This window comes from Cygnus olor, chromosome 17 (assembly GCF_009769625.2).
Source record: "Cygnus olor isolate bCygOlo1 chromosome 17, bCygOlo1.pri.v2, whole genome shotgun sequence".
In the NCBI taxonomy this organism is placed as follows: domain Eukaryota; kingdom Metazoa; phylum Chordata; class Aves; order Anseriformes; family Anatidae; genus Cygnus; species Cygnus olor.
Window position 1 is genome coordinate 3127966 of NC_049185.1, and position 11691 is coordinate 3139656.

At 49.8% G+C, this 11691-nt stretch overlaps 1 protein-coding gene across 1 annotated transcript in view; it reads left to right on the forward strand.

Annotated features, from left to right (window-relative positions):
* Positions 1-11435, forward strand: part of TBX5 (T-box transcription factor 5) — a 126023-nt gene extending 114588 nt beyond the window's left edge. The window contains exons 8-9 of the mRNA XM_040577372.1: positions 2217-2443; positions 10409-11435. Of these exons, the coding sequence (XP_040433306.1) occupies positions 2217-2443; positions 10409-10992 (811 nt within the window). The 3' untranslated portion in view covers positions 10993-11435. The remainder of the gene's footprint in view (positions 1-2216; positions 2444-10408) is intronic.
* The last annotated feature ends 256 nt before the right edge of the window (positions 11436-11691 follow it).

An 11691-nucleotide genomic window follows, 5' to 3' on the forward strand; every position in this document is an offset into this window, starting at 1 on the left:
GAGAGTTTACTGTAAGAAATGCCCATGCAGATCTAACCCCACTTGCAAAAGGGGAGAGGATGGCTCTGTCCAAAGGGGACATCCAATTCTCCCAGCACTGAAGCAGTGAGAAACTATGACTGCAGTTACCTTGGCATCCTCCAAAAGAGCCACAGAAGACGTGGTGTGACATCAGGCCATAGTGTGTCCCCATCCTCCTCCATGGCAGCTTGTAGGCAACACACTGGGGTTTAAAAAAAAAAAAAAAGTAAATAAACAAGGCTATGCCATTTTTGGGAGGGGTGTGTGTCACCTTTTGGCAGCTTGTCTCCTCGTAAGAGAAATGTGGTGAGGATGCAGCTTTGGAGTATCATCTCCATGAATATCCTTGCATGAAAGTGGAGCATGGGTGGAGCAGACAGCTGAAAACCATGATCTGGTAGGGCTGGGAGACCTCCTAGCACCTAGCAGATTTGGAGATCACTTGGAGATTGGGAGGTTTGAAGGCCATAGTTCTCAACTTTCCTGCACCTTCCAGCAGGAGCTTCTGGGATGGAAACACTAGTGCTGGCTGTCCACTGATGGAGAGGTCTCCTGAAGCCCACTGTGTCCTCTGGCATCTATTGCTGGCTTGTGTATGAGAAGGACAAGTCTCTGCTTCCTCCCAGATTCCTCCCAGTCCATCTCTTTTATTCATTGTGCACAGCCTGAACTTCTGGACAAAAAAGCTTTGTGGTCAGCCAGCCTAAGTGGATGGAAAGCCCTGCTCCTGCAGGGAGGAGCTGCTGGGCTTCCAGGGGAAGAGATCCCCCCATTTTGAGTAGGCTCTGCTTGGCAAGCCACCAGTGCCCAGGGTTTGGAAAGCTTTTGTGGCACAATGAGAGACGCATTCATTTGGTTTTGAGCTCCTGGGTGAGTTTCCCCTCCATAACAGCTCGGTTGCTAATATTTCTGGCAGTCGCTGCAGCAGTGGTTTGGATGAAAGCTGCCTGCTGTGAGTAGGTTTATATAATTGGCATTGTTAAATTTTGTAAATAAATTCTGAGTTTCTACAGCGATAGGTCCTCTCTAAGGGGCCTAAAAAGAGAATTGGGGCTTCTCCTCTACATGTAGGTGGCCAAGTGAGCCTGCTCAAGGTGGATTTAAGGATCTGTCCTTGCTCCAGCAGAGCAGCCTTGGGCAGGTGAGTAGGGTACCCCAAAGCCTCTTTGGTCCAAAGGCTGCAGCTTCAAAGAGGAGAGCTTGTGTTGTAACCTGGGCTCTAGTTCTGGCTGCTCTGAGCCTGGTGGCAATTCACAGGGTGCTGCTGTGCAACCTGCTCTTTAGGCATTTCAGCAGTCCTTGGGTTTGATGAGTGCCTGGCTGTCTTGCAAGAAGACCAGAGGGAGGTTAGTACCTCCCCTGAGGTCTCTGAGACCCCCTGTTCATTTCTCTGTCCTATAAAGCAGGAATAACCTTGTCCAGCCACTGACGTGTTTGGGGAAATGTCTCCAGAACTGTAGGGTCTTGTAGGAGAGGGATTTGTAGCCAGGGCTGGCAAAGCATCCCTGCTCCAAACCAAATTTCAAAACAAGGGAACAAACCAGACTTTCTATCAGTGCTTGTCCTTCCAGCTCGGCTCCATTCATGCACGTGGTTCTGGCGTGCATTAGGTCTCGATGACTTATTTATTTCTCCTCCCTGAGTGCTCTGGAAGGGAGCTTGTTCTCTGGCCCAGAGATCTCCTGTTCAGGAGAATCAGGCTGGAGGAGCCTGGGGAAAAGGAATGGGGATGATAACCGAAGGGGGAAAAGTAGATCTAAATGTTTAATCCATCTCCAAGTCAGCTTGGTTCCCTGTAAGCAACTTGGCAGAGATGAGGTTTTTATTTACACGCTTGCTCCCATACATGATATAAATAGTATGTAATTTATAAATGCTATTATAATATTCGTGTATTAATCTTGTGTATTTTGCTAAGAGTACGTGTATCTATTTTATGTGTGTGTGTCAAACAGCAGCAGTGGTGGAAGAGGCAAGAACATAACGGGAAAGATACAAAACGGAAAGCGAAAGGGGAGAGTGCTGCAGCGATAAAGCATGATGGGGCTGCAGTCTCCTGGGAGGGACGTCTCTATTTCCCTGAAAGACTCTTCAAACACCATGACACTAATGTACTGCCTTCATTTATTAATTCACTGATCTATTTATTAATTGATTACTTTTCTGCTTTGTATTTTTTGTTTGTTTGTTTTCAGTAAGGAGTACCCGGTTGTTCCCAGGAGCACGGTGAGACAGAAAGTGTCCTCAAATCACAGCCCCTTCAGTGGCGAGACCAGGGTCCTTTCTGCCTCCTCCAACCTGGGCTCCCAGTACCAGTGCGAGAACGGGGTGTCGAGCACCTCCCAGGACCTGCTGCCACCTGCCAACCCCTACCCGATCTCCCAGGAGCACAGCCAGATCTACCACTGCACCAAGAGAAAAGGTCAGAGCTCAGATGCTCTTGCTTTGCAACTTCCCCCCCTTCCTAACATGACCATCAGCATTATTCTGTGGTGTTCCCCTTGCTGTTAGACTTGAAGATGCACAAGGGGTGAAGGCAATCCACCGAGCTGGGCTGGGGAACTCATCTCACCAGTGTGAGCCTAAATCCCCTTCCCTGCTGCTGGGCTGGGAGTGAGCTGTTTGGAGGGGTGGCCGTACCTTCCACCCCCGTTGAATCCACATTCAGCTAGATAGCTGGGGCAGCAGATAAAGCTGGCTTATCTGGCTCCATAGTCCCTCAGACGGGGCTAATCTCTGAGTGTAGATACCTTGACAGCTTGGATTTTGCACAGTTTTGGACTGAGAGTCTCACGGCTGGGAGACACTTGCTCATATGCAGAAAGCATTTCCACTTAAATGCCCGGTCTAATGAGTGGGGCATGGGATTGAAAACCATGATATCCATGTTCATTCCCCTCTGGCGTGACTGACCTGCTTTGACAGAGCTTGAGGGATCCAACTGTGAGTGCTTTACGCTGACTGCTGAGCTCGTCCTGGCGTGAAGGACCCGGGGTAGCGAGGGGGTAATTGTTCTCGGGCAGGAGAAGCACTTGGCAGGTTCTCCCTTCCTCTCCCAAAGTAATGGGAGTGCCCCGCTGCAGGGCTGAGGTAGCAAAACCCTCAGGTCAAGCCCAGACCCTCAGAAGAATAGGGAATATCCAGGGCAGAGTGCTATAGAGTGGGCAGGAGATCATTGCTGCCTGCTCCTTTTCCCTTTCCTCCACTATTTAGCACAGGAAAAGCCAACAGGAGACAGCGTGCACCGTGGCAAATGCACCAAGAACTGCTCCAGCCCGGTAGTCCCTTCCTACAGCAGATCCCTTCCTGCTTCCCTGCATGGTCCTATCAGCCACGTCATTATTTTTAGCAGCATAACCCCGGGGGCACTGGGACGTGCAGAGCAGGCTCAGGGCGAAGGTAGCGGATGCTGGGAAGTGCTGGCAGATGGGGCAGGAGGGCAGTGGAAATTGGGGTCTCTCACATCCGTGGGGAATCCTCTGGGTGTTGTAGCATCAGTTGTGGGTGTGTGTGTATGTGTATAAATGCAAAACGTTGAGGAATTGTAATATTTTCCTGGTGTAAAAAGCAAAGGGTGGAAAATGGAGGTGTAATTTTCTGAGCACTGCATCCTTGTGCTCATAAAACCTGCATCAAAGCTGCGGTGGGAAATGGCGATGCTAGGCTTGGGCTAGCTGTCAGGTGGGGAATAAGGAGTAGCAGTGGCCTCCCAGGGTGTCCCCTAAGGTCAGAGGTGAGCCGTGTCACCCTTGCTCCCCCCATACTGGTGTAGAGCTATGGATGCAAGATGTTGGTACACAAAACCCCATCTGTGGTGGTGATGGGGCAGGAGGTCACATTTACCCTTTGTGTCCCTTAGCCTGAGCTCCAGCCTCAGTGCTCCTTTGCCCTGGGAACTGAGCTTTCATGGTTCCTCTTCCCCTTGACAAAAACTAACCCAAACGAGCTGCCCAAATGGCAGCAGCCCCTTCGGACAACCTCCAACTGCTGCGTGTCCCCGCACCGCAGGGCAATCCATCATTCGCCTCCGCGTTGTAAAGCGATAAGGACTCAGCAGAGGTTTCCTTCCAGTTTTGGGATTCCCGCTAAGTGGTGTCTCCATGGGTGGTTTCCCTCAATCCCCCAATTATCTCACTTCCTCTTATTGTCACAAAAGAGACGACTATCTGCCCCGTAATAAGCTCCCTGGCCCTTTTCTGGCCTGCATGGCCCTTGCCAAAGTGCAGGAGACCGACAGAGCATGTCCTTGTCTGTAGGGCTGATGGCCCCTCATTATCTCACCGATGGCTTGAGTGGCACAAGCAGTTAAGGGCCTTTTATCAAAGCCGCCAAATGCTTTAATCAAAGAGAAGCAGCGTCCTGTCCGATACCACCGGCTTCTTCCGCGAGGCTGCTGTCTCAGGAGCCCAAGCCCCGGCTCTCCTCGCTGTGCTTTTTCCCCTCCCCACGCATCCAAGCAAATCGAAAACAGCCACCAGGGCTTAAAGGAAAGAAACACAAAGTTAATGGGAAACAGAGAGCCAACGTAAGCTGCCAAGCAGCTCTTTGCGAAGTGAAATTAATTAAAAAAAAAAAAAAAAAGTAACTAGAGATGAGCAATTCTGTTCAGATAAATCAGAACGTGATCCAAGGTTTCGTCTCGGACTCAGGCTGTGCGTGGCACTTTCTTCTAGTGCTGAGCAAGAGTCTTTACTAAATGAGGGAAAATAATCCTACCTATAATATTTCTCTTTATCTTCCTCTTCCAGCCTCCCCTTTTCCAGTGAAATATTAAGCTCTTCCTCACACCTCTCCCCCTTTCCTGCTTTAATCTTTCTGCACAATTTCTAACAAGCCTTACGATCTCAGAAAAAAATGTAGCAGCATGTTGAGTTCTAACATACCTCTGTCTATTTTCTGGACTGGGAATTTTATTGATTTCATTGGATCATCGACTTCCCAAACATTGGCTCCTCTTCAGTCAGTTTAGGATTTGTCTCCAGCAGATTATTTCCCCTCCACAAGGCTGTGGTTATGGGTAAGTGCTTGCAGGGGCAGAGGGCAGTTCGCCTGGGTTCGAGACCAGCTGGTGTCTGTGTCTTCTGAAACAAATACCACCCCTGTTTTCCAAGATAGTCTCTCGGATACTGCTCCTTCCAGCTTTGACATCTCGTGATGTTTCTCTAGAGCCCTTTTAATTAGGAGGGCAAGTCTTCGTTTAGGCTTGGTTAAGAATAGATCTGCGTTTGAGCAGCTAAAAAGAACCTCGTTTGACTTCTACTTTCTTGGTGACTGAGGACCAAGATTTAGTTCCGTGTTTGACAGTGTTGTTCTTAGCTGTCAAGTCAAGATGGATTCGCTCTGGGGATCTGATACGGAGCTACATTAGGGGAGAGCAGCAGGGCTGCGAGGGGATGTTATCTCCGAAGGCTCCTCTGTCTCAGGGAGCTGATCCTCCTCTAGGCGAGGAAGGAAGGACACATCCCAGAGCCACAGCTCTGGCAATTCCTGGTGCCTGGCTGGGAACCTGGGGTCACAGCATTGGGAATGACCCCAGCATGGCATGACGAGGCTGCTGCTCCAGGCACTTTCTGGACATGCTAAATGCAGTCCTTGAGGCAGGAATTGTCCTGCCTTGTGTCCTAGCTCCACACTGAGATCGCTTATGGCATTTCACTCGGGCTGGACTTGGGTGGATGTATAAACTCCAAAACTCTGTCCTACTAAGGAGTGGCCTCAACTTTTGATGTGGATTTTTAGGCTGCAACAAAGATCTGTTAAAGCTTCACTCCTTCTCTAGTTCTCCACTTCTCCCTCTCTCACTGCTGTGCTTGGAGGAGCCCAAAAGGACTTTCCAGCAGGCAGCTGGCTTTCTGTCTTTGATTTTAGCCCCACATCCCAATTAGGGCATCGGGGCTTGTTTTCCCTTCTGTTATCCTCTCCCCTCAGACTTCCTGTGAACTGAAAAGTCATCCCTTTAAACCCCTGCTCCCTCCCGGCCTTACACAATCTCAACCACTTGGCAGATTTCTGGGATGCTTGCGATGCTGAACAGGAGGCAACTGGAACAGCCTCTCCCCGGGGAGGTTATAAAAGTTGTCATGTTGGCACTCTGAGGGAGAAGAAGGATGTGGCAGAATCCACCGGCTCCAGCCAGTGAGGGCTGTATCCTTCAGCCTCTTAGCTTGGACATGACCCTGCCCATGGGGAAGAATATATCTTTCATCCTCTTCCTGCTCTGCTGAGGTTGGTGGAGATGCAGCAATGCCTTTCCCCCTTCTCCAAAACAGGCGCTGTTAGAGAGGACTGACCTCTTCATTTACCAAGCTGATTTCTTCCTGCCCAGCTTTTCTGTCACTTGAGGAAGCTCCAGGACCAGGGCTGAACACGAGTCAGGTGTGGGAGGCCTACTTGGAGGACACGCTGCTCATCCTGCCAACGGTTTACGAGATGCAATGAGTTTGCCAAGCCTTGAGCTACACTGTGGCCAGAGGTGTCTGCAGCTTGGGTAGATGCAGCTGGGAGCAAGGGGGCTGCTGCGGCACTGAGGATGAGGAGTAACGTGCTTGCATGGTGGCGAGATATTCAGGGGGTTGGTGTGTGCCCAGCCCTGCTGGTGGGGCTGTTGTTTCAGTAGCTTCATGTAGACACCCCACTGTCTCATCAGGAGATGCTTTCTGTGCCTTTGCAGGCAGTGCAGCCATTTGCTGCCCCTGGAAGTGGCTCCAGCTTTTGGTGTTGGGTTTTTCTGCCCCTCTGCTCCCCTGCAATGCATCACAGCCATTGCAAACCTTGTGACTGCTAGAACAACTAGCATAGCCACAACCTGTCATAGGTTTCATGTCCTAGGACGTGTCCTGCTTGCCCTTTAAAGATGCACATTTTGGTTAAATCCATCTTTTTCTTTTCTTCTTTGACAACCCTTGTCAGCTTTGCACATTGTGATTTGCTATTCATGCTCATGGTAGATTCATATGAGAAACCAGACTGGGCAAAACAACAGCGTTAATGACAATCATCCATTGTGTCTCCCTGACAAAGTTGGGATGAACCTACTGTAATATCCTGGAAGTGTGGGTGAGCGTTAAAAGCTCAAACAATTGGGTCCCGTTCTGCATTGTTTTCGATCCCAGGGAGCTGATTGTCATGAATTGGAAAGGAGCTCCCCTGATTTACACCAAGGGAAGAGGTGGGCCCTGGACACCCTGAAGTCCAGAGATTTTGCATGTTTGCATTTCATCCTGGATGGCCCTAATCTTGGTATTGGGAAAATTCCATTTAAAAAGCCATTTGTGTGGTATTTACAACCCAGCTGGAAGTAGTAAATACCGGAAACCTTGGAACTGCTTACGCTCTCGCTCAAGCTCCTTCATTAGATAGATCATCAAATTCCTTTGGTTGGAAGCCAGTTTCCACCCCGTTCTGCAGGCTCCATTTTCCTTGGACCCACTTCGGAGCAGCTTCTCCCAGGCGCTGGCAGATTCCCTCTGCTTGGCAGAGCCCTTTGCTTTTTGAGGTTTGTGCAGTATCAAGGGGCTAGTCGCAGGAGCTGATTGCCACTCTCAGCTTCCAAGAATAGCAGTGAGGATGGGCAGCATCTTGCAGGACCTCCAGCGTCTCCCAGAGGTGCACAGCTCCCCGTGGGGCTTTGCTACCAGGGGAAGGACAATGGAAGGCTGTTAAGGAGCCAGGATCAAGAAAGAAACCAGGGCAAAGTGGATACTTCTCTGCTATGTCCTGTTGATGCTGAGGAGGTGAGAGGACCTTCGGGAAGAGGACGTAGCCTTGGGATACAGTGCCCAGGCTCCAGAGCAGGTGGGGATGACTCTAAATAAGAATGGAATGGGAATGCCTCCTTCCAGCATTGCAGGAGAGCTTTCTTTGGCTTGTTCCACTTTTTGCCATGCTCTTACTTGAAGAAGTCTCCTGCCTGCCCCCAGATCTGTGGGGATGACCTTCACCTGCTTGGTGCTGGCTCTGATTTCCTCTGTGAGGGGTGGTGGGGTAATGGCAGGTCAGAGTAGAGACCACGTACCGGTGCAGAGCCATCAGCTGAGGATCTCTGCTCTGCTTCATTCCATCTTCAAGATGGACCATTCTCTTCTCTTGAGCACTTCGAGGTTACACAGGTGGGAAAAGCACCAGGAGGAGGGGCCAGAGGGTGGGCAAGAAGTGCTAGGGTTAGGATAGGCTGTGATCCTTTGTTAGCATCCCCTTTGGAGACGTGCATGCTGCCCTTAAACACCTTAAGACCTGGAGTGACAGTGCCCTTTCCACGCTCAACATCAGAGAGAATGGGTCTAGAAAGGCCAGCAGAGCAATTGGTAGAGCTTAGGGAAGAAGAGGGGGCACCCATAGGGTTTCCACCAACGTGCTGGTTGTTTTTATTTTTCTCTCTTCACCTGCGGTGTGCTCTGGAAGCAGATCTGTGGCTCTGTGGCTCTGCCTGGCTATGCTGTGGCAGGGAGAAAAATGTCTGGGCTAAATGGAAAAATCAGCAACCTCAGGTTGTAAGTCAGGCACACTTTTGCACAATGGAAAAACAGGGTTCGACTGTTTTGTGTTGTATATATTAAAAAATAAAATAAACAGTCAAACCCCAAGCCAGTGACTTCCAATGCCAGCAGAGTAATGCGGTTTAATGCTGAAAACTTTATTAGCAGAACAATGCTTCATTTTACAAGATATTGTTTTTCCACCCTAGTGCTCTTATTACTCAGTGTTGGGTTAGGGATCCAAAACTTTTAGGCTGTCTGTAAAAGCCAGAGCTACTCCAGCCATATGTACCTCCTGCGATAGACCCGTGCTCAGCAGGGAGCTGAAGGCAGTGCTTCCAGCTTTCATCCTTCAGGGAACTTCATCATTTTCCCTATAAAAAAATAAAAACAAACCTGATCAGCAGTAAGGGCAGTGATATGCTTTTGCCCTGCTCACCATTTCAGCTGTGTTGAAGATGCTATTGCAATGTTTGGTTCTGTCCTGCTGGTGCCCAGCCGTAGTGGCTGCCCTTGGTAGGCACCTGAGTGGGAGTAATGGGTTATTTTACAAGCAGAGAGGGTGCAGCTTGGAGAAACACATGGCTGTTTACAGCAATGAGGGTACGTGCAAGTTTGCCAGAAACAAACAGTGCCAGTCTGCACCTCCCGAAGCTGAGACGTAGAGCAAAACCACGGGAGTTTGTGCAAATGCCTTCTGGTGGGGGCAGATGCTTTTGTCCTCCTTTTTGTGGAGCTGTTTGTTTCTTTTGTATTTTGGGGGTTAAAAAAAAAAAAAAAGAAAAAGAAAAAGAAGAAAAGAAAAAGGCAGCTGAAATCATGCTCAAAATCATGCTAGTTGAGGAAATTTGAAGAGGGCTATTTCTTGCAGTATTCTTTCCCATTTTACGCTTGCTGAAAGTGTTCAGGGCTTTCTGTCCCGAGAGGCTGTAGTCGAAGTGGGATGTTTTTCTGCCTGCACCAGGAATCTTGCTCTTGAAGCAGCAGCAGCAAAGTTAATCTGGGTCAGAACAAGCTCCCCTTCGCCTGCCTCGCTGTCCTTAAAATCTCTTGGTGAACTGCTCGTCCCCGGGCACTTTGCCATCCATCCCAGCAGAGCTGGATTTCATTTGATGACCCTGCAAATGAATAAATAAGCACACATTCATTTATTCATTTTGCTGCCCCCAAGAGATTTCACCTAAATTGTTTATCTCCTTCCCTCGGATGGCACGGGGTTGTTGCGGGAAACAAAGGGCTCTGCAAGCTGCGCCTTGTTGTTTTGAGATGGGAAATTCACTTTTCTTTTTCTTTCTGCCTGGCCACAGCACGTAGTTCTGCATGGATTTATGTGCCCCTTGGCACAGCTGAGGGCTGTAAAACTCCAAATCTTGATTGCCTCAACTCTGCCGTAGCTGGTGCCCTCCCGGTGGGATTTTTATTGTGATCTCTATTTTTCTGTCACTTATCACAAAAAAAAAATGTATCATTGTTAAAGCTTTTTAATTAACAGCATCGGCTCTGAGGCTCTGGGTGTGGGGACATCTGCTAGGGTATTGTGTCTGCAGGCAGGAGGTGCTGCTCTGGCCAAAGTGCTGGCAGCAAAAGGAGATGATAAATTTGGTGATGTGGTGGCTTGAGTGGGGGGTATCACCAAAAAAGCTAAGTCTCAAGGTCCCTTTGGCATCTTACAGCGTTGCTTTTGCTCACAGAGCTCCTAGCTAACCCCCTCCTTCCCCAGACCAGGGACAAAAACAGCGGTCAGCTTTAGTGGGATCCGTTCAGACCGATCCCAAGGAAGGGCTGTGACACAGCCGGGGGATGTCTCCAGACCTGCTGCGTGCAGGCTGTGCCCCTGGCAGGAGGAGGATAATCCTGCTGGGCTGCAGGGCACGGTGTTGGTGTTGGCTACCAGGAGTTTTCTCTCCCAACAGATGAGGAATGTTCCACCACCGAGCATCCCTACAAGAAGCCCTACATGGAGACTTCTCCGGCGGAAGAGGACCCCTTCTACAGGTCCAGTTACCCCCAGCAGCAGGGACTGAACACTTCATACAGGACTGAATCAGCCCAGCGCCAAGCATGCATGTATGCCAGCTCCGCTCCCCCCACGGACCCCGTGCCCAGCCTGGAAGACATCAGCTGTAACACGTGGCCCAGCGTGCCCTCCTACAGCAGTTGCACAGTGTCTGCCATGCAGCCGATGGACAGGTTACCCTACCAGCATTTCTCTGCCCACTTCACCTCGGGGCCGCTGATGCCCCGGCTCGGCAGCGTGGCCAACCATACCTCCCCCCAGATAGGAGACACCCACAGCATGTTCCAGCACCAGACCTCGGTTTCTCACCAACCCATCGTCCGGCAGTGTGGACCCCAAACAGGCATCCAGTCCCCCCCCAGCAGCCTCCAGCCCGCAGAGTTCCTCTATTCCCACGGCGTGCCTCGAACCCTCTCGCCCCACCAGTACCACTCAGTGCACGGCGTGGGCATGGTGCCAGAGTGGAGCGAGAACAGCTAACCAGGCAGCCGAGGCCACAGCATCAGCCACGGCAAAAAATGGAGGAGAAATAAATAAAAAAGGAAAAAAAACACCCCGTCGGTAATACAAACAATAGCGTTTTGCAAGACTCGAAGTGAATGTTCACCGTTAGCACTCGAGAGGGACGGATGCAGATTGAAACCACGGACGAAGCAGTCATTGGCCTTGGTGTGACTTGCCCCCTTTTTTTTTCTTTTGGTTCAAAAGCGAAAAACCAACAGATCGGCACAGTGCTCCCCGCCGTGCCCCCCACCCGACTTGTGTTGCTGCCACAGCGAGCCCCCTCCCCATCGCCCCTCCCTGGCCCCTGCTCTTTTTGTTCTCAAAGGGACACGAGACTCCTGCTGCCTTTCTCAACACGGCCAGAGTGCTTGAATGAAAACAACTAGGATGTTACTTTTTTTTTTTTTTGTGGTGTTGATGTTGACAATGTTATATAATAAATAATAATATATATATATTTTTCTTTCAATTTTCTCAAAAAAAAAAAGACATGGGCCCTTTTTACCAAGGGTAGAGCTTGGAGTGGTGTTTTTATTGTTTTTCGTTAGTGTTATCATTGTTGCTTTTCAACAGAAAAGAGGTATTCTGAACCCACAAATAAGAAAAATCAGGTACCTATCTCACCCAGGTGTTGTACCACGAGTGAAATTGCTCACTGCTATTTCCTTAAAATTG